General features: G+C 49.8%; 9 protein-coding genes across 9 annotated transcripts; 3 read left to right on the top strand and 6 right to left on the bottom strand.

Moving 5' to 3' along the window:
- Nucleotides 1-306: 306 nt before the first annotated feature.
- On the top strand, nt 307-1,744 carry BO85DRAFT_471136 (NAD(P)/FAD-dependent oxidoreductase; the record flags this gene model as incomplete). Its single annotated transcript, XM_025662451.1, has 2 exons — nt 307-843; nt 893-1,744. 2 exons carry the CDS (start codon nt 307-309, stop codon nt 1,742-1,744), a joined length of 1,389 nt encoding a protein of 462 aa, XP_025512274.1.
- On the bottom strand, nt 1,734-2,308 carry BO85DRAFT_452305 (uncharacterized protein). Its single transcript, XM_025660792.1, has one exon. The coding sequence runs from the start codon at nt 2,291-2,293 to the stop codon at nt 1,904-1,906; it is 390 nt and encodes a 129-aa protein (XP_025512273.1). The 5' UTR covers nt 2,294-2,308; the 3' UTR covers nt 1,734-1,903.
- Nucleotides 2,309-6,677: 4,369 nt separating this feature from the next.
- Nucleotides 6,678-7,079, bottom strand: BO85DRAFT_379066 (uncharacterized protein; the record flags this gene model as incomplete). Its single annotated transcript, XM_025656324.1, has 1 exon — nt 6,678-7,079. A coding segment is annotated over one exon (402 nt), but the record flags the coding sequence as incomplete, so codon positions are not given.
- Nucleotides 7,080-8,022: 943 nt separating this feature from the next.
- On the top strand, nt 8,023-9,900 carry BO85DRAFT_452303 (uncharacterized protein). The gene has a single exon (XM_025660791.1). The coding sequence runs from the start codon at nt 8,055-8,057 to the stop codon at nt 9,786-9,788; it is 1,734 nt and encodes a 577-aa protein (XP_025512271.1). The 5' UTR covers nt 8,023-8,054; the 3' UTR covers nt 9,789-9,900.
- Nucleotides 9,901-10,064: 164 nt separating this feature from the next.
- On the bottom strand, nt 10,065-10,771 carry BO85DRAFT_403690 (uncharacterized protein; the record flags this gene model as incomplete). Its single annotated transcript, XM_025657239.1, has 1 exon — nt 10,065-10,771. One exon carries the CDS (start codon nt 10,769-10,771, stop codon nt 10,097-10,099), a length of 675 nt encoding a protein of 224 aa, XP_025512270.1. The 3' UTR covers nt 10,065-10,096.
- Nucleotides 10,772-12,616: 1,845 nt separating this feature from the next.
- Nucleotides 12,617-13,665, top strand: BO85DRAFT_500176 (protoglobin family protein; the record flags this gene model as incomplete). The annotated part of the gene is made up of 3 exons (XM_025664098.1): nt 12,617-12,731; nt 12,811-13,081; nt 13,136-13,665. 3 exons carry the CDS (start codon nt 12,617-12,619, stop codon nt 13,656-13,658), a joined length of 909 nt encoding a protein of 302 aa, XP_025512269.1. The 3' UTR covers nt 13,659-13,665.
- A 98-nt stretch (nt 13,666-13,763) lies between these two features.
- On the bottom strand, nt 13,764-15,795 carry BO85DRAFT_403686 (putative histidine acid phosphatase; the record flags this gene model as incomplete). The annotated part of the gene is made up of 7 exons (XM_025657238.1): nt 13,764-14,746; nt 14,796-15,053; nt 15,105-15,138; nt 15,189-15,317; nt 15,382-15,430; nt 15,488-15,572; nt 15,630-15,795. The coding sequence occupies 7 exons, from the start codon at nt 15,793-15,795 to the stop codon at nt 13,962-13,964; spliced, it is 1,506 nt and encodes a 501-aa protein (XP_025512268.1). The 3' UTR covers nt 13,764-13,961.
- A 2,349-nt stretch (nt 15,796-18,144) lies between these two features.
- On the bottom strand, nt 18,145-19,062 carry BO85DRAFT_452301 (uncharacterized protein). Its single transcript, XM_025660790.1, has 2 exons — nt 18,607-19,062; nt 18,145-18,543 (listed from the first exon to the last, which is right to left on the bottom strand). The coding sequence occupies exons 1-2, from the start codon at nt 18,716-18,718 to the stop codon at nt 18,338-18,340; spliced, it is 318 nt and encodes a 105-aa protein (XP_025512267.1). The 5' UTR covers nt 18,719-19,062; the 3' UTR covers nt 18,145-18,337.
- A 954-nt stretch (nt 19,063-20,016) lies between these two features.
- Nucleotides 20,017-20,365, bottom strand: BO85DRAFT_102517 (uncharacterized protein). Its single transcript, XM_025653788.1, has one exon. It carries the CDS (start codon nt 20,327-20,329, stop codon nt 20,105-20,107), a length of 225 nt encoding a protein of 74 aa, XP_025512266.1. The 5' UTR covers nt 20,330-20,365; the 3' UTR covers nt 20,017-20,104.
- Between the last annotated feature and the right edge of the window lie 330 nt (nt 20,366-20,695).

Genomic DNA, 20,695 nt, shown 5'->3' with positions numbered 1-20,695 from the left:
CGCCATCATCTCGTTGGTCCAGCGCAGGGATGATCCATCGTGAAGCCCTGCTCCTCACCGTGTCGCTGTCCCTCCAGTGCATTCCTCCCTACCGGCCCCAACTGCCCAAAGGGGATAGTCCCGGCGCGACCGATAAGATTAGCGCTAGGCCGTGATAGGAAAGTCCGGTCCGGTGTGGAATCAGATACGATGCGATAGCATCAGATAAGACTCCCTTATCATCCGCCCAGAAAACACGGTCGCGTTCCAGTTTTTCATTTCTCAACCGCTGCTCTCATCGTTTTTGCGACTGTACACACCTTCATCATGGCTGCAGCTGGCTGTTTCCCAGCCCCAAACCCTGGCGAATGTTTCTGGCAGAATGAGCCGCATCAATTGCATGATCACCGCTCAACTGAGCAGCTCCCCGATCACGCGGACATCGTGATCATCGGCGCCGGCTACGCCGGAGCTAGCACTGCATACCATCTGCTGCGTGACCACGGCGAAAAGGTCAAGTCCATTACCATCTTGGAGGCCCGGGGAGCTTGCTCCGGTGCGACGGGTCGCAATGGCGGACATCTCCGTCCGGACTTTTACGGCCACATTCCAACATACGTCGACCGCGCAGGTGTTCGCGCTGGCGCAGAAATTGCCGAGTTCGAAATTGCCAATCTGCATGCCTTGAAGAAGGTCGTTGAGGATGAGAAGATTGACTGCGACTTTACGCTTGCGCGATCCATCGATGTCTGGTGCAACGAGGAGGCGGCGCAAAAGGCAAAGGGCACATATGAGCTTATGAAGTCCCTGGATCTCGAGTATATGAATGATGTGGTGTTTTACACTGGAAAGAACGTGGAGGGAGTGAGTACTGATCAGTCCCCAAATGCAGTCGAGGATGCTGACCAAACAGATCTGTGGTGTCAAAGGTGCCAAAGCCTGCGCCTCCTTCACGGCGGGCACCATGTGGCCGTACAAATTCATCCTACACATTCTCCAATCCGTCCTCGCTACGGGCAAGGTCAATCTGCAAACATTTACCCCTGCTACATCGATAACCCCCGGCCCGGAGGGCGGCTATACCATTGAAACGTCCCGCGGAAAGATGCACGCAGGAACGGTTGTGCACGCCAGTAATGCTTACGTGGCCGGTCTGCTTCCCGAGTACGAGAAGAATATTGTGCCCTGCAAGGGTATCTGTTGTCGCATTACTGTGCCAGAGGGGAAAACCGCACCACTCTTGAACAACTCCTATATCAACCGCACCGAAGATAACACCCTTTCCTACTTGATCCCTCGTCCCGATGGCAGCATCGTTGTCGGTGGAGCAGCCGCCAAGTTCCGCTCACACAAGGAGCAATGGTACAACAACGTCGATGATACCGTCCTCATTGACTCAGCCAAAGACTATTATAATGATTACATGCAACGGACGTACCGTGGATGGGAGGATAGCGGAGCGAAGGTCGATCAAATATGGGCGGGTGTCATGGGATACTCGTATGACTCGAACCCGCACATTGGAGCTGTGCCCGGCAAGGACGATCAGTTCATCCTGGCGGGATTGAATGGCCACGGCATGCCGGTAATTTGGCGATCGGCGCAGGAGCTTGCGCGCATGGTAGTGGAGAAGATCCCCTTCGAAGAGACGGCTATGCCTCGACTGTTCAAGACGACGCAGTTCCGGATCGACCGCGCCCTGAACGGACAGGAGAGCGATGGAGATATTCTGGGCACCGGCAACTTTCCTTCCACAAAGCCATGAGCAATTATCTTAGTATTCTTGACTGTAAATATTTGCGTACATAGATTATCCACCCAACCTTGTATCATACTGCAACTGGGAAGTTCATTGAGTTCATGATTTTCTCTGTAAGACGAACGTGAGAAGCTAGATCACACCCAGACGGATAGTTATCTTCTCTTAGTTGACCTGACGCACGCGCTTCTGACCGAGCCGGAATCCAGTGTCTCCCCACACGAGTTCCACTTCGGGTATTTGCTCACCCGAGGACGCAGGACTGCGATCATACTTTCGTCCCTCGCGAATCCTGATCCAATTCGTCATGGGCGTGGAATCATCACCACCCTCATCAGTTGTCTGGGCATCGTCCGCGTCGTGTCTTGCCGTAATGAGCATCCTAAGCATCTGCCGAAGCAGCTCGGCGTCTACTACTTCCGTACTTGTGTCGGAAGGAAACGTGAGCGACATCGGTACTGTACCGGAAGCGAGATTACTATCTCGCTTATTGACGAGGATAATGCTAGCCTCGAGCATGGCCAGATCTGGCCACCACAAGTCGAACTGGTACATCTCTCTGAGACTATCGACAACCGTCTCTCGCCAGCCTACCGAGGGTAGACGGGAAAGCTGATAAACAATTTCCCAGCGTTCTCTATTTGGCTGAGTTTCCGGGGTGAACCCGATCCAGTACATCTGGGTGATATCCCAGACATCAGGATGATCCGGACTCACTTCGAAATGAGAGGATGGCATTATCTCACAAGCTCGCTTTGCACCACGGGCGCGCAAAAGCCGCATAACTTCTGGTAGTCCGGTGTAAGCCTCGGCAGCGCGCGTCGGTGGTCCTTGACGCGGGTCGTACACCGTCTGGGCCGCGAGCGCACGAACTCGTGGGGCCCCTGGACTGTACGCGGCCAGAAGGTCGAGATGCATGTGTCGGCTTCGCTCTGCTGACGAAATAGCGCTGTCCAGAACGGTAGTAGGGTCTCTCGGGCTTATCAGACTATTGATGGCCTCCTCGAGACCGACATCAAGCAGGAGAGTGGTGGTTTTCACTCTTCCCGCCATGGCCGCCGTGCTGAGGGTGAGGATGGCACCCTTGTACGGAAGATAGTGCTTCTTGTATGCCTGTGCGATGTTACACCCTTCAAGGCTCGCCAGATGTGACAGTAAGTGATGAATAGTATCGTGAGTCTGCTGGTCACTCAAAGTCTTGTTGTTAGCCAAAAGGCAAAGGACATCCTTGTCCTCTCTGGTACGGGCTCCGAGATCAGCTCCATGGGCGATTAGATAAAACAAACGTTGTTCAGGATCCTGGGTGACTTGGTTCGTGTCCGCGGCTATCAGCAGAGGAGTAAGGCCTTGTCGATCGCCCAGATTCACGTCGGGTGGGGAATCGTGGGCAAAAAGAATATCACAAGCGGACCGGAATTCTTTCTCGGTGTGATAAATTGTCACGAAGAGGTGAAGAGGCGTCTCTTCGATGAAGTCATTGCGGATGTCTAAGGACGCCATTCCTGATACTATCTTCTGCAAGACGTAGAGGTATGAGTCGGGATATGCTAGCCGTGGGCCTGTGATTCTGGCCCATTGATGGAGTACTTGAGCGAAACAGAATTAGTCCAGGTAGGGTGCTGCATATTGCACAGAACATTACTCACCAGTATCCTTCGAAGTTCCTCGAGGACCTTCAACATCCGCACCGGCATTTATCAAAGCGCATAAAGCACCCCCATTCCAGACTCCATCTTCTGCCGCTCTCACGACAGCCGTAGTTCGAGGGTATACCTCGTCCCGGTCTTCGAGACTAGCGCCCGCCAGAGTAAGTACGGCGACAAGATCTGTCATCTGATGGAGATGACTATCCCAACTTCCGTGTCGTATCCAGTAATGCCATGGCTGCCGTAGAGGACCATGATGCTCTGGTTGATGGAAGGTCATCAGGTGAAGCATGTTTCTTCCACGCGCATCCTTTGCTCCGCCGTTCGCTCCTTTAGATAGAAGGAATCGTACTACTTCGATGTCTCCGTACCAGCTGGCAAGACCTAGGGCAGTGGTCGCATTGTCTGAGTCATGATACTTGGCATTGACATCAGCACCGAGGTCTAACAGGACCTCCATTGCTGGCATGTTACGAGCGAATGCTGCCCAATGGAACGGTGTCCCCATGGGTAGCTCGAAAGGGCTTGTACGTCTTGGTCAGTATCCGCGGCATGTCAAGGTTATACAGTAACCAATGAGGACTTACTAATGAGCCATGAAGTTCCTTCGTGCCGCGTATGCACCTTCCTCGGTTCTCTCCGGAACCATCAAAGCATTAACGTCGGCGCCTCCCTCCTGGATAAAACGTGTCGCAACGGTCCTCGTAGAGCACCCCGGAAACGTGATTAGCCAGTGCAAGGGGGTCAGCTTGTCTCTTCGGGTCGTGATGGAGGAAGCTGCACCCTTGTCTAAAAGATAGTAGACCGTGTTTGTCTGCCCAGCTTGACAGGCCTTGTAGAGCGGTGTTTCGCCATTGTCGTTCGGCACGTCAACTGGCATCTTGGCATTTTCAACTAGCCATTGAACAACGTCGATAGATCCCAGTGCTGCTGCAACATGCAATAGCGTATTGCCATTGATATCAACGACCCTCTTGTTCGCTGTAAGCCACTCCTCTGCTCGTTTTCTATCTCGAGCAACAGCTAAGATGGCAGGTTTACGGGTGAAGGAATCTGTACAAAAGCCACCTGCATCTCGAAACGCTTGCTTTGCAGTCTGCAGCTGCTCCTCTGTGACCCTCGACGAGGGTGACGCAAAGAGATATCCTTCAGCCACGGCTTGAAGCAACCATTTATCTAGTGTCTGTTCATCGAAAGCCGGTGTCTGGCCATGGGCATGCATGAGCTGCCCGTACACTGCTCGGGCCGGCGAATAGCCACTTCGGGCCGCCTCGGTGATGTAGGTAAGCAGGCGATCAAGGTACGACGGCTTCGCTCCGGTGATGCACTGGGCCATACCCAGCAGAACGTCACCGGCATGTCGCAAAGACAGGTCGTTCTGGGATTCAGAAAACTGCTGCTCCAGCTCTGCAAGGAGGGAGGGATCCAATCGGTACCAAAATCTGGGGCCTTGGTTGTGCGCCGGGTCGATGATGCCGACATTAGCAGCGACCCTCCGAGTGTCCTGTGCCACGGCAAGCCTTGGGGTGCGTCAGTCAACAGCCTCCAATATATGTCAGATAGTGAAGGGTATCTAAAGTTACCAGGATGAAAATGCAGGTGTATCCAGCTTCAGCAGTTCAGGACTTGCCAGACTGCGTTTCCAAGGATCCGTTGCCAGCAGCTGTCGGAGAGCTTTGCCTATTTGCATACGAAGTGGACCAGTCATGGTCGCATCTTCTCTCAGCATGAAAAGTGCAACCTCGACTGGCTCTTCTCCAGACATCTTCAATTTGACTGGCTCACCACGATTGATGAAGGTGGATAGAATGAGCAATCCCAAGCTGTAGGAATCGAAGCGGAACATAACTTCTGGGTTGAAAGCGTCGCCCTGCCACCTGGCGTAATCGCTAGCTTCAGGCGCCCGCCAGTCCTCGGTTCCATAGTAACTATCAATAGTGAGCTTGTCTTCAGGGGACTCTAAATCGACGCAGACCCCAAAGTCGCTGATCTTGGCGCACAGCGGGACTTTCTCATTCCCTGCAGAATCTTTGTAGATCAAGATGTTGTCTGGTTTGACGTCTCCATGAACGATATGCAGCCGGTGTAGCGCCTCGAGACCTGAGACTACATCTAGCAATAGTTGATGCCTAACATCCTGGGGTTGCGACCCAAGTAACCTCTCGTTGTCAATCTTGAGAAGGTCGGTAAGCGTCATCAGCGCCTCCTCCACGAACAATACTGGCACTGGAGTATCGGGATAAGGGTAATCGTATCCCCAGGCGACGAGTTTGGCAATGTTGCGGTGGTTTCGTAGGTAGGGGTTCGATAAAGCGAGTACTTCCAGCTCCAAAGACCGTAGTCGTTGACGATAGTCCGAGCCGGAGGCAAAGCTGGAGTTTCCTTCACGGGATAGAAACACTTTGACACGTTTGATCACCAAGCCTTCGTTGCCAAAGAACCGGCCGGGGATCTCCTTGTATACTGTAAACTGTCCGCCACTGCCAATCTTGACTGCGCGGCGCTTGAGATTGTAGGTTTGCAGATGACGAGGTCCATGGATACCGGTTCGCGACAGGATGCTGGTAAAGTCGGACACCGAGGTCATCAGAGCATCCTCCCCATTCCGCACTGCTGTGACTCTTTCCTCTAGGAGATCGGTGGATGATAAACTGTTTCCATCATGGGATTCTTCGCCGTCAACCAAGCTGAGCGGGTCGAGATCTGGGGGCTCGGATGTGTTGTCGAGGAGGTCGTCGGGAGAAATACTGGCTCCGCTATCATCGAAATCCAGATCGAACGGGTCCGTTTCATTAATGCCATCTTCGTCGAGGGTATCGAGAGCCTCCTGCAGTAGTGCAGCGCCATCATCGTCGAGTAATTCCATGGCATGAAATGAAAAGATGGTTGAGTCAAAAGACGAGTCCTCTTCCGTTTCCAGGATGAAGTGTTGATGAGAGCGGGATGAACTTCCCTTCCTTGCCGTGTGCATCGCACTCGTCACTCGCACTACCGCTAGCGCTGACGCTATCCCCACTCATACGAGGCAGTGGCTGTGGCAAAGTGAAGTTATTCGCTGCGAGGTCACGAGCTATAGTCTAGATATTATCCTTTTTTCATTTTAATTGCTGGATCGGGTTCAACTTGTTTGATTTACTGCTTTGTGGTACTGTTGATTCAACTTGTATCGTGATGTTTTTCTTCTCTTCTGTTGTCCAGCCACTTTACCTTTCCTTTCCCTAAAATTTAAGCATAGTAGCGGATGCGTGTAGATACCTGGCGTAAGTGTTCCCGCTAACCATCCGAATCATTCTTCACATGGGCGCACACTCTCCCTTGAACCCGCAAAGGGACAACGTCAGCTGGTTTGATCCATCCTCCCCGTTCGTATCTCCACAGTAATAGATAGACCCCTGTCCGAGCCTTGCCTCTACCACAGCAGCTTGAGTCCGATCCACAAAAGTTGGAGCCCAAACTAGACTTTGCCTTATCGCACCCTCAGTCGGAATATAGAGCTTGTCCTCGGATGGAGCGTACTTGACATGAAGCACCTTCATGCTATACGGCTTAGGCAATGAAAATGGCTCAACGTTGTCAGGCAAGAGACCGGAGGGATTGAGTTGGAATGTTGTGCGATGACAATCGCCATAACTCCAGGGAAGATCAAAACCCCGAAGAATTCCCTGAATTGACCTTTGCGCGCTTGACGGTGGCCACTTACAGGAGCCTGCTTAAGAGTCTGGAATAGGTGCCATCGAGGAAGTCTTGATATGCGAGAGAGAGAAGAAGGATTTCGGGGTTTTCGATTCAGGCCATAGTGGTGATATTGGCGATTGAAAAAGATGTGGAGAATTGATCGCGGTGATTGACTTGTTTTGCGCACTTAGATCAACACAAATGAAGGACAGCCGCCGGGAAAGCGGGGAGTAACGGCAAAAGAGAGAGAAGGAACAACAAGGTATTAGGCTGTCAATGGTAACACCTTTTCAAGCCATATCACAGACGAAGCCCAAGGAACACGCTGCTCGTTTATTACTCGGGCCGCACTTTCCTATCCCGAGGCCAATTAAACAACCCATTGTGGGGGGAAACAGATCCCCCAACCAATGACAATCAGCAGCTCCAACGAACCCTAGTATTTTTATCGGTCTGGTAATGAATGGCAAGGGAATGGAAACTCAGGCACTAATACCATTGCCTGGGAATTCTGCAGCTGTCAAAAATGATCAATAAACTTACTCAACATCACGATTTTGTTTAACCCGGATAACGGTTCTACTCACTAACAATTTGAATCTAGCGTCGAAAAAGCAGAATCGTCACCGAAAATGATAAATATTTGGTTGGCGGGAGCAGCGGCACCCGATAGGGTAAAAAAGGTTACGATTATAGAAGGGTTCATGGTTGTTGTATCAGGTTTTTCCCCGTCTCCATTTGAATACGAGGATAGTACCTCATGATCCTCCTAACATTTCCCTTTCCAAGCTAGGATATACCTGTTTCCAGTATAGCTGGGACGCAGGGGTTCCTCACGTCAGCGCTAGGACACCTGTCAGACCCGCCGACATGACTCGTCTCGGGCCCCTGCGTGGTGGCTCTGGCGGCAGCCCGCATATTAATACTTGCCAGTTGCCTTGCTGAGCTGCTATGTCTTTAGGTAAACGCTAACATATCATACGAGGCTGGCCAAAATGGATGTCTATGGTACCGCAGTCACTGCAGTCCAGCAAGTCATCCAAGTGACCATCTTCATCAAGGGCGTCATTTCAGACGTCAAAGCCTATGACGATGATCGGGCCGCCATTCAGCTTCGATTGGACCTGCAGTTGACATCGTTGGAGTTCTTCCAGCGTCGGTTTTTGGATAAAAAGCGCGGTCTTCTGCTCCCAGGACAGCTTCCCGACTGGGTCGGAGAGACAATATGTAACCTCTTGCTGAAGATGGGTCGCGTGTTGGTTGAATATCGCGCTCTGGTGAAAGAGTATGAGATCTTGGATGCTTCGACTGCAGCACTAGACCACGGCGACGATGCCCTGCCGAAGGGAGGAAAATGGAAACAGTCGTTCCTCGATCGGACTAAGGCCAAAGCCAAGGAAATCAAGCTGAAAGGATACGACTGGGCACTCTTCGATAAGAAGAAACTACTGGGTGTCTTGGCCGAATACAAAGAATGGACAGACAGTCTGCGAGACCTGATGCAGCACTTCTCCCAGGAGGCCTTGTACACCCTGACGGATGGCTCCGCAGCGAAGTCGCCGCCAGCAGCGACCGAAGTGCAAGGAACGGGACTAGAAGAGGTGGTCAAACGACAGCAACTAGCATTTCTTCATGCACCAGCTGATTTTCAAGAACTCGAGGGTACCATTACTGAGTCCAACAGCTCATCGGATGGATTTCACTTGGGTACGTGGACTCATCAGGATCAATCAACTCCGGTAGTCCTGGAATTTCGCCCCTATGACCGTCGTCTGCGATATGATGATCTTGATGAAGAAGAGATCGCAGAACTGAAGGCACCACTGCGGGACCTGGCTTGGCTCCTTCAGAATGCCACCTTTTCCGAGGGGAAGGAGACTGCTGAGGTGTCACAACCAACGATCTACTCCCTCCAGTGCCTGGGATACAAGGATGATGCAGAGAAGGAGCGGACCGTCTTTGCGTACCGACTCCCACTTCACGATACTGACGATATTTCGATGCCAGTGCAGAACAACCTGACGACCTTGCACAGCTTGATAAACCAAGTAGATCCTCAGACCAAGCGGCCCACAAAGCCATCGCTTGAGGATCGCTTCGCCATCGCGCACTGCCTCGCACTAACCACTCTCAACGTCCACGGTTCGCTCTGGTTGCACAAGAACATTTGGAGTCGAGGTATTCTTTTATTTGAGCAGACGCAAGACAATGGCGTTGAGCTTATGTCCAAACTGACCCTCACTACAACCGCGACGTTCAGCAAAGGCGGACTACGAAAACCGCGCCTTCTCGCATTCCTCAGCGACTGGGGCTATGCTCGCCCAGTCGAAGGAGCGACTGATATGCGTAGTGATTTCGAAATTGAACCTAACCTTTACCGCCACCCCGACCGTCAGGGTGATCCCAAACGGCCATTTTCCCGGCTCCATGATATATACGCGTTAGGCGTGGTTCTGTTGGAGATTGGGTTGTGGAAGACAGTGTCTCGCCTCTTCGAAACACGCATTAAAGAGGGCCAGCGTACTCGCAAACTACCTAAAGGTCGCGACGTTTGTGCTGCGTTAACATCGCTGGCCCAACGTGACCTACCCAAGGAGATGGGTAGCGCTTATGCCTCTGCAGTTGTGGCCTGCCTTAGTGGCGACTTTCGCAAGGGAAGTGATCCGGAACTTTCTCTGGATTTTCGCGCAAAGGTGCTTGACTGCGTAGCCGAGGGATTGCGGCTTTGACCTGGAGCCAACATCTGTCCTTTGAGCAGCATCCTATAGTGCACTGAAAGACCTTATGATCATAATTCCATGTATGCCTCATCTAGTAGACTAGTTACCAATCGGCGTTCATATCAAACCAGTGTTTGCACCTGCCATCTACGCTCGTTGTCCAGCGCTGTAGTTGATTTTAGCCGTCGACTGCCCTCTGATTAAACAAAAATCCTCGACATTATCCCTTCCGACGAGGGAAGATGTATTCAGAGAACATTCCAGTAAGTGTTTGAGTATGTGCTTCACGATGAAGATTGCATTGGATGCTACCGAAACTAGGGGATCATCCTGATAGCAATTGGTCTTGTTTGGTCCTCTACTTTGAACTTGTCCACATCCCCTCCCAGAATATAGTTCTTTTCCCTGATCTCTTTCTCACTGGGTCGGTCATCAAGCGAGCACAAATAATTCCCTCCCTGAGACCATGTGTGCAGATTCTTCCCTTTGAGTTCTCCTTCTACATCACCCCAGCACCACCATAGAACCTCACATCGACCATGGTTGACTTTAATCTCGAACTCTTCCCCGGGTGTAATATCTTCCGGACGAAGTGTAGAATGTTCAAATAGCCGATCAAAAGATATTTCATAAGGTACCACGATGCCCGTATCATCAGCTGGGATGGTAAGGAGGCGGTACCCTCTTTCAGACAAGCTTGGCCCTTCAAAGTCGTCATGATAGCGCGGTCTAATAATTCCAAAATCGATGACTCGCGATGGATCCTGCCTAGAGACAGCACCAAGCCCAAAAACGCCGATTTCTAAACCCTCACCTGCAAACACCGACCGGTCGGCGGTGATGGTGACTGATCGGCCCGGGCACGTGGAATGGATGATGCGGGCGCAGACAAACACCTCAAGAGAGTGGGAAGAGGAAAGCGACAGAGTCGACGAATCCGTTGTTAGGGTGAGAGCAATAGTCACTCCATCATCTGCAGAAGGCGAGTTCATTATGAGATTGACGCAGAGAGTGAAGTTAGCTGAGATGGCAAGCAAGAAAGTACAAGCGGGATGGTTGGAAGAGTCAGCACCGTCGGCAGCAAATAAGAAAAATCTAAGCCTACGGAATCACCGGTATTCAGCCTTGTTCACTTAAGATCAGCATGCCATTTTCGTTCCTACATTGGTGGATATGGCCCCCAGCCCTGCGAATGACCCGCGCTTTAGTCCCACAATGCGCGCGCGGTTTGCAAGGCTACAGCTGCAGGTAGGATGGGCGCGTAAAAGATCTGCCAGGATTGTAATTGAACCATACATTCCATCCAGTCAATCCAAAATCATCTGAGGGAATGTCCAGGATTATAAGGGAAGAAAAACAAAATAGATAAAAACGCCTGAGATTCTTACTGCTACTTTATAGTGAGACATTGCAATCCCTTTCAATTGTCAGTATCATTATATATAATGTGTAATGGGACAGCTAACTGCTAGCGCCGCTCCCTAAGAACGTGGAAACTAATGTCTGATGAATTGTGAGGACCCGAAGAAGAATGGAACCTTCCATTCCTGCTTTGGATTGGTCATAGTGTGTAGTTACTGCTGATAATCACTGGCATATTTCTATGATCAGCAGTTATCTCTCATGTCCACATTTGATTTGAGATTGTGGAGGTTAATACGGAGTAATGAGCTGTAATATGCGAGGCCCAGGTTGCAAGGGATGTGCCAGTTAGGAAAGGATTGTCAATTCCGTTCGTGTCAAACCTAACAGAGACTACTCAAAGACATAGGCCATGCAATAGAGGAAAATAAAGCCATTAGTTCAGCATATCGCGAGCTTCTCCAGCCGTGAGATGTTTGATGCGTCAACATGATTTAGTTGTACTTTGTACCCAGACTATCGCTTCAACATGAGATAATTTACCCCCTTGCCATGTCAAAGCTACGGGAGCAGATAATTCGGGCTTGTCAGAAGAGTAGGTATCGCAAGTAACCTGGCAACACGACCAGGCTGATGGCTGCATTGGCTGTGTTGGTTGTTAATGATGGCCTCTTGGTCTTACGTGTCCGCACGGGGCCATGAGGTAGAAACTTCAGAACACGTCGTTCCTCACAGCAAGGAAGAAAACTTTATTTTGAGAATTGGAAGCATCACTTAGACGAAAGCGTTTCTGCAAGTGGACGGTTTTCCGCCACGCGAATGACAGGGATCCAACTCAACGCGCAGGATCTACGCATCTGTCGCACGGATCCTGGACTAGCCCGCCATGCTGAGAGAAGATTCGAGGGAATAATTCGGACGCATTCGGTGTGTCACAATACAAACGAGGGGTCAGAATGCGCGATCAATGAAACTAATCAGAACTTGCGAATATAGAGCATACAGATCACACACAAGGATTGACGTTTCATAGAATGTCAAAGGATGATTGTTTTTGGATACGGCCGAGACAGGAGGGATTTCGGCGACTTCCCTGCCGCAGCTATTCATAGTTTCTGCAATAAGTCGAACAGTTTCCTAGTCGATTGGATCTGTCACCCACGCGATATGATAGTATTATGGGTGGCAAAGTTTCAGTAGAAGCCACATAGCGGGGATACCTGTTCCCACTGACCTGGTGATTCGCTTGTCATTGCTGGACCCGACCGCGGACAAGGCAGCTCGGAACCCTAAATGCGCATGGACGGCAACCTCGGTGGATGCATCACTTTCCATCAACAGAAAGATTGAATGACGCCCTTGCATGGGTTCTTCAACGCAGGCTATAAGTATGGCCCGGATGGAGTGCCATGTGGCAATAAGTTAGGTTGCCACTTGAAATGTACCAGAACCAATCCACTGCTTTAGTATACAACATGGCAGACTACAACGGCTTAGGCGCTCTGCCGCATCATGTGGATCGGAAAGCCCTCTATACAGACCTTGAAGCTCGCGTCCGCTATCTGCAACAGTTTATTGGCTTCACTGCCGGTCAGTCGTCCCGTATATCGTGTCTAGATGTCTCCACGACGAAGGCAGTTCAGACTGTATCACTGACACAATGTACCAGATGATGTTATTGCACTAAACAAAGGATCCAAATACATCAAAGCACTAGCACCCACCCTTGTCGATCGCGTATACTCCAAGCTCCTGGAGGCAGATATAACAGCCCGTGTATTCAAGACCCGCAGCACAACGTCGGAGGAGGATCTTGACGAGTATCCCGAGTTCAAAAGCCCCTATATACAATGTCGCCGAATGTTCCTCCGCTGGTACATTACTCGAATATGTTCTGATCCGACCAAGATCGAATTCTGGGCGTACCTCGACAAAGTTGGGTAAGCGTCGGACTGGTTTGACGATCTGGATCTGCCAACTGACAGCTGAACTAGGCGTATGCATACGGGGAAAGACCGCATGATCTCCTTTGATGTGGAATACATACACATCGGCGCGTGTCTCGGGTATATTCAAGATGTGCTCATCGAAGGAGTCATGGGGTGCGAGAAGATGTCACTCCCCTTCCGGGTTGCGCTGATCCGTGCACTGGGAAAAGTGATCTGGATTCAGAATGATTTGTTTGCTCGATGGCGATGTAGGGACGGTGCCGAGTTTGAGGCGGAAGTTGAAGCAGTCCATCGAGATCAGAATCCGACAACGAACGCGACTAATGTCAATGCGAACACACGCGATCAGCGGGATGAGGAGACAAGCAGCGTACGGAGTACCTCATCTTTCCGGGCAGAATCTGCTAGCATTTTCTCCGATCGTCAGTCGACTGCACGCACATCAATTAGCATTAGCACACAGCAAGCGGCCACGGACTATCCTGCGTGCCCGTTTTCACCTGACTATGCGCCATCGTACGAAACAAAGGTTTGGTCTGATACCGAATCTGGTCGCTGCTCTCGGTGACGTGAGGATCACGAAGCAGGCAAAATTGGTATTTGATGTCGACCTACATAGTAGAGAGCTAATACTCATGAAGATAGAAATGCACTATGTAATTATGCTTTATAAGATGGAGGTGAGGCATGTACAGCCGGGTATTCACGGGTAAATTCTCCACGGTCGGGTTGTGCCATGTTTGACAGGAGACCCCAAACACGGACCACGATTGAAGTAGACCTTCGTATGTACTTTCCGAATTTCCAACATCTGTAGATGAAAAAAATAATGCATACACTCTAGAACCACAATGTAGTTGCAGTGGCACAATCACGGTTTGACAAAGGTCAAAAAGTCGAGGCTCAGGTCAGTGAAGAAGCTGGCGCCCGCCACCGGGTTAGGAGCATCTGCCACCGTCACATTGCAATATCCGTCGAAGCTCCCTGCAGCCTTGGTCTTTTCCCCGAGAAGGGAGATATAATCAGACAACAGGCAACTACGGCCTGGTCCATTTTGGCAGTGGGCGATGGGGTAGACGGCGTCGTTGAATAGTACGCGGATATATGTTTTGTCGTTCATTCGGCGTCTAGACTCCACCTCGCAACTCAACACTTCAAAGGCAACAGTGCCCCGCATAGTGATCCAATTGGCAATATTATAGAGATGGTGGGCGGGGAGCTGGTCGATGGGTAGGGAGGGCTCGTCATCGAAGATGCCCATGGCAGCGGTCATTTCCGCGATCTGATTGTCATTCAAGAAGGCCATGATCAGGTTGGGAACGGTGAAGTTACTATCATCCGCATTGGTTCCAACCTGACCCGGACCCTTGCTTAAGAGGTCCATCAGGCTGTTGAGGAAAGGTAAGAATAGCACCTTGGATGGGCCGACGGAACCGGGCCCGACTTTGTAGTAGTAGCTCAAATCCTGCGAATAAGCGTAATTGCGTAGCTCATCCTCGGTGAACACTCCGCACCAGTAGCTCAGACGTCCGGTTATCTGACTTTCGTAGCCGCACATATAGGGGAAGAAGAGTATATCGCTCTCGTCGAAGGTGAGATTACCACTGACGAGGGAGTTGATGCGTTCGAGCGCTTTGGGAGTCCAGGTAGCGTCGACTGTCACGGAGTTAGCCCGGTCGCATGGATAGAGTTCCCCCAGACTTACAATCGGTAACATTGTTTCCTCCGCTGGAAATTGATGAAAATGCAGGACACATATCGGAGGGTCCTAGAGAGTTGCCGATAGCGCTGACTGAGCCGGTTGAGTTCACACTGACCACAGTGCCGTACGTGTCGGCATACTCGTAGAGATACCCATTGACGAAGGCACGAGCGGTCTGAACGACTCTAGACTCGTTTAGAGGATACTGGTAAGCATTTGCCCATGCATAGAATGGAGTTCCATCTTCGTAGAAGTGGGGATCTGTCATGCCATTAGCGACTAATGAAAATCAGCATAGGGCTACGGTCTTACATCGGGCCCGCAGCTGGTAGCCCAGATCAGTCGCCTACACAATTAGTGATCATACCATGTTGATGCTCGTGATTAGACAGGTACCTCCTTCCATCCTGTCATTGACTCTTGAGACATTTGCAGGCTTGGATTGGTCAAAACTGGAGTCCATTCTGGGATGAAGGCCAGTGATCCGCGGGCCTCAAAGCCGGTGCTATTGACGGCAGCTTGGATCTAGTATCGGAGGTTAGCATGAATAGCAGTGCCCTGACACATTACTGTGACAGAAATAACAGACCTTCTCCTTGATACCAACCCATGATTCATAAGAGCCAGAATCTGGGAAGCTGCAGTTCAAGCTTAGCGCTCAAACGCCTGGGCGCAGTACGTCGGGGAGCACTTACCGGCTGCCGTGCCTCACGACATAAGCCGCTTGCTGGACCGAGCATTTATCTGGAACCCTACTGTCGATACCGAAGACATTAGGGCCTATGAATACAAATAAGGATCAATATGGCCACAGAATGCGAGGAAAAGGTTTCGTACCAGCGAAGTAAGGGCTATTTCCGCCGGCATATTGCAGGGGGTTTTGGGTTGTCGGTGTCGACGGGAATAAGATATCATTAGTGGGAGCTAGGGCCTGGGCGTTGCTCCCGCTAACCACTACCAGCAGCCATGAAGAAATAACCGAATGCATGAGAAATCTCACCATGCTGAGTCAATAGTGCGAAGAGTGACAAATGAATGGAACGAGCAGGGTACTATCCAATGGATCAGGGGTGATAAGGACTGTTCGGGGATAAACAGCTAGCTTTATATGATCTTCACACCGTGGATACACCTGCTGCTAGGAAGTAGCGTCGCATGTCCTAGGAGAAATACAGTTGGCGGTCGCGTCCGACGGTAGGTCTAAGTACTGCTAGTAGTAGCGCTAGTGATGGAAAGTGTCTTGCCGTCCTATAGCCCATCCACGTGCCAGAGGTATATTAAGTTGAAATCAAGCGAGGCGAAGCGGCCGTCTTAAAGTAATTTGCGGTTGCCGAGCGGGGCGGCCAATCGCAGAAGATGGAGCACAACGTGAACACTTACTAACTCCCGGGTTCGCAACTGCCACGATCTATTGTTCCACAACAAACCCCTTATTAGCAGACGTACATGGTATGGCTACCTCCACGAAAATTTCAAGGAGTTAATGAAGGACTATATGAGAGAGACAATCAAAGCTTTCTCTCCTCGAAGACTCGATAAGATGTAGGCAGGCTATAGCGACAATAAAAGTGTTATATCCAGATCAGGGATGTAAGCAGATGAAGTGGAATAAACCCAAGAGAAATCACCAATGCCATGCTGTTTTAATTAGTGAGTTGGGTAAAACATGAATGTACGAAGCATACGCTCTGCTTGAGTAGATGGTAGCTTAATGGAAACACTACATGCAGTGATTCGTCTATCAGACTTACAGTCCAACCTCAGAACCCAGATAAATACTGTGATCGGTACTAAATTGGCCCCAGTAGTATGCACTAAGCTGGTCCACGAAGTAAGCACAGTATTAGGTTCGATTAATACAACTTAATTTTGTAAAAGCATAGACATTGTGGCCTCATTCGCCGGTCTATGAAGTATATAACTGCTTTTTCCGAGTTACGGGACTGCTGATTGTGGTGAGAGCCAGACAATAGACTGGCTTTAAACCGGTTTTTGTGTGTCTTGGATGGGAAAGACAAAGTGGTTAGGTGACGTAGCAGCAAGTTTCCTAGATACTACCCGTATAAATATTTGAATAGCAATAGTTCCAATAATTAAAGCGTAGTGGATTCGACTTCTATAGTTTCCAAGAACAAATCCAGGGGGAGGACTTGAGTGAACCTATAAGTTTATATCCGATGACAGGCAAATTATGTTCTACCTGACAGGGAGTAAAGAATATAGTAAAGTATATATATTCCCCTCGAATGTGGAACATGTCGATTGTGATGGAATTACATAATATTTTCTGATACTGTAGTTAGTAGTAGGAATTAATAATCGAAAGCTTGAAAAGAGTTCTCATGAAGACCTTATTACTGAAGGTATAAGGAGATACGCTTTTGAAGCAATAGTTACCCCATTGAGGAGATACATTATACCGGAAAATGATGTCCTTTGTACCAACTGCATGGGCGGCCGATCCAGGCGGGTTGCCGGCGTGGGCGGGAAACTATGTTACTGGATGGCCTAGGAGTTTTAAGTCCGGTGGGTTCACTGCCTCGACACAATCTAAAATATCACCGCTCTAGAAGCAGTAGCAAAAATGACCGACGCAAACCATGGATGGCTACTATCTATTTACATAAGTATTTCACCAGCTGGGACGCTCTTGGCATGAGGTCGCTGCGGTGTGGGGCATGGCATTTAAAGACGCAAGGGAAATTGAAATCAGCGGTCGCTTCTGCGAATTGCTGCCTCTTAGTACCACTACCTGGTGAGTTGATGCGTATTAGCTGCCGGTCTATCCCCGGCCCACGTACCCGGGCATATCAATTTCAAATGAAGCCGGTCGATGTGGCGCCGCGAACTAATTCCCAGCCAGCCAGCAAGCAGGCCAACTGTAGGGGATAAAGGGGACAACGTAATTAGGCGTCGTTCAAGTAGCTGAACAGGGGTGAATGGTTCCAGAAGTCATCGTGCATTCGGCTACTGAGTGCTGTAATATCTAAATCACGCTTCTTACTGTATGTCTTCAGGTTTGATGAGAGGACACCCCCGATGTGCGACCGCATGATTCGCCATATTTTGCGGTTAACAGTCCTCCGTGTGTGGCGGCTGAGACACCTGTGCTATCTTTCGATCGTGTCATCCGTATCGGCTGGTTGATGCTCGGAAGTAGCGGATTACACGACAGCAGCATATGATACGTTGACACAGACGAGTGCCGCCCAACCTCTGCATTCTTTCCATTTTATATTTTGAGCAATCATTTCCCTTATGGGAATATGTCTACGGGATTATTGGGGGCGACCATACCGGCGTAGCTATCACGATACTGGTACTCATTGTCTACACCCATAGAGTGACTCAGTCATAGCAAATATGGACCTTCACCCGAGGTTTGTTGTAGGTTATGTAACAACGAAGAGACTATCAGTTGCTCGCCTTATATGTTTGCTTAATCGAGGCATAATCCACCAGTCTTCCTTGTATGCCCATAGTTCACCAGTCCTGGGCCAAATGGTATGCCCCTGGCATGCCTTCCATCCACATCTCTAAGAGCTTCAAAAGATGGCGTCAAATACACAGATATCATTCTTGCCAGAGCCTTGATTGGCACACTCTTCATATTCATCACATTTCCGCCAAGTGAGGGAATGATCATTGTTGCAATGGAATATAAGGCTCTTCCATGAAGATTGGTCGTTGGCATAGGCGCCACCTCCGCTGCTTTGTAAGGTCTGCGAGATAGCATTACGGTTGCTGGGATCTTGATTGGAAGAAAGATTAGTTTTACCCAATAGACCAGTAAGTTATCGAAGGGCAACCTCACCGACATCCAACAATACATTTGAACAGTAGTCCAAGCCCGGGGTGCACGTGGCAGCCCTCGTGGAAGCTGCGAATGCCAGGGCAACGGCAGCGATGGTCGCGGTGACCTTCATGATGGTTGGTCTCGTGCTGAAACTTTGAGAAGCTTGGTTGTATCCAACGTGGACCTATTCGATTCTGCAACTGAGGGAAGATTGAATGCTATGCTGAATGAAGTGCAAATTGTTGAGGTGCGCGCTCCATATTTATGCCCTCAGCAAACAGCAAAAGAAATATCAATAGGTACTGCTTTATGGAACGCTGTGAGTGATAAGCGAGGAGGGCTTTCAACAAAGCCCGATGATCGAAGATCATGAGAGCTATTCAGCTGAGCAGCTGAAGGCCTAGAGAGGCCAACTGGTGTTGTCCAATAAGAAATATCATGCTGTTCCACAGTCTTCACTCTATCGTCTTGGCGTCTTACATGGAGTTGAAAGCAATGCAACACTGCCGGTACACTAATACTCGCATGTTGCTGTTGAACAACCTAACTGTAATAGATATGGGAGCTTGTTTACCAAATCTACGGGATCATATCTCAGTAGTCTGAAATGATAAATATGTGGTTTAGTACCGTTACATTTACCGCCCTGAGTGCGGTGTATGGGGAATGACGTATGAAGACAGATTTCGCTATGGTGTGATGTTGCCGCATATTTGACATATGTAACACAATGTTCACATCGTTACGAACGGTTAGTACATACAAGCTGCCTTGCAGGGCTCTAGGAGGGTTGACTGAATGGGCTCTGTCGTAGTACAATGGTCACTGCGGTGGGTATGAGGCATTTGGATGCATAATCTGCATGGCGTAAAAACCATTGAAAGATTGTGTGATAGAAATGGCATTAACAAGGAATCCCACGAACAGAGCCAACTAAAGCATTCCGGCTGAAAAAAATCTTCTGATCGACCGAGTCATTGCTTATTGATCTAGGGTGCGCGAAAAATTTCTTTGCATGATTGGCGGAGCAGGCGGCGAAACTGCAAACTAAGGAGTCAATCGGCTGCCCTTGATTCACTAGTCCGATGTACCCGTCCGCTCAAGTAGGTCCTATGAACAAGCAATTGAGAAATAATGGCGCAATCCCAATTGTGGTCATTACCCGTCTGGTCTCTTGTCTTTTATAACAGATAGGACCCTGTCCTGTGTCAAAGAATGACAGGATAGTGAATTAGCCCTTTAGATGAAGAATAAACCACTTACTGTATTTTCAATTAACGCTACTGTAGCTGGCCCTTACTGGAAGGGCAAACTAATTAGCCATAATCGCGATATCCTATCTCTCCCAGACAGGAATGTGACCCGAAGATCCTAGTACATGTGGATACGCCCCTGCATGCACATATGACCCTCGGGCACATGGTCGATATTGCGCCGGACGAACGGCTTCATTTCCTGGTCCACTTCGCCTATTCTTGAAATCCATCTGTGTCACACCGAGGCGCTCCCGCGTTTCCTAGTTGCATAATTTGGGGGGGGGGAAGAGGGGGTGATCTCGGATCCTAGAATCATCCCGAGCAGGTCCGTTCAGAGTATGAAGATTTATCGCAACTATCTCCGCACCAGTATGCATGAATCGTTCACCATCACACTCACCACCCCACAACATTAGCTTCATGCAGGCAGACCCCGATGCAGGCGGTATGATGAATGCAAGTTGGCTCCAATTGTAGGGGAGCATTGCAGCTTTAGTATATGCGGTGTCAGTCAGGTATAGTATATCTTGAACGCCTCTGTCATGGTCTGGCCGAAGGCTACCGGAGGCCAAGTTCACTCTTGTTTGCAAATCCTTGGGATTGTGAACTAGCGTTCTTTGCCAACCTGAAGAGACTGGAGTGGGGTCGGCCCAAGCTGCGTGGTCCAAACTTTGTCAGACTAGGCTTAGAAGGGTAGTCGCTCAATGTGAAGCTACCTCGTAAGGTGATGAACACGGTGGCCTAAATCACTAGTCCATGAGGTTTCAAATTGCTTTTTGTGGGCCACGGAAAAACAGATCGTGATGAGGGGTCAACAGACGGACACACAGCAAACTATTTGGACGCTCGAT

Source organism: Aspergillus piperis (assembly GCF_003184755.1).
Source record: "Aspergillus piperis CBS 112811 unplaced genomic scaffold BO85scaffold_19, whole genome shotgun sequence".
In the NCBI taxonomy this organism is placed as follows: domain Eukaryota; kingdom Fungi; phylum Ascomycota; class Eurotiomycetes; order Eurotiales; family Aspergillaceae; genus Aspergillus; species Aspergillus piperis.
The sequence above is the reverse complement of the archived record's forward strand: the minus strand, read 5'-3'. Positions and strand labels throughout refer to the sequence as shown.

Coding starts and splice junctions, on each gene's coding strand:
- BO85DRAFT_102517 (XM_025653788.1), bottom strand. CDS start 20,329: ATGCTCCCCTACAATTGGAGCCAACTTGCATTCATCATACCGCCTGCA.
- BO85DRAFT_452303 (XM_025660791.1), top strand. CDS start 8,055: ATGGATGTCTATGGTACCGCAGTCACTGCAGTCCAGCAAGTCATCCAA.
- BO85DRAFT_452301 (XM_025660790.1), bottom strand. CDS start 18,718: ATGAAGGTCACCGCGACCATCGCTGCCGTTGCCCTGGCATTCGCAGCT. Junction 18,544..18,606: donor AAATGTATTGTTGGATGTCG/GTGAGGTTGCCC, acceptor CTTCCAATCAAG/ATCCCAGCAACCGTAATGCT.
- BO85DRAFT_452305 (XM_025660792.1), bottom strand. CDS start 2,293: ATGTACCAGTTCGACTTGTGGTGGCCAGATCTGGCCATGCTCGAGGCT.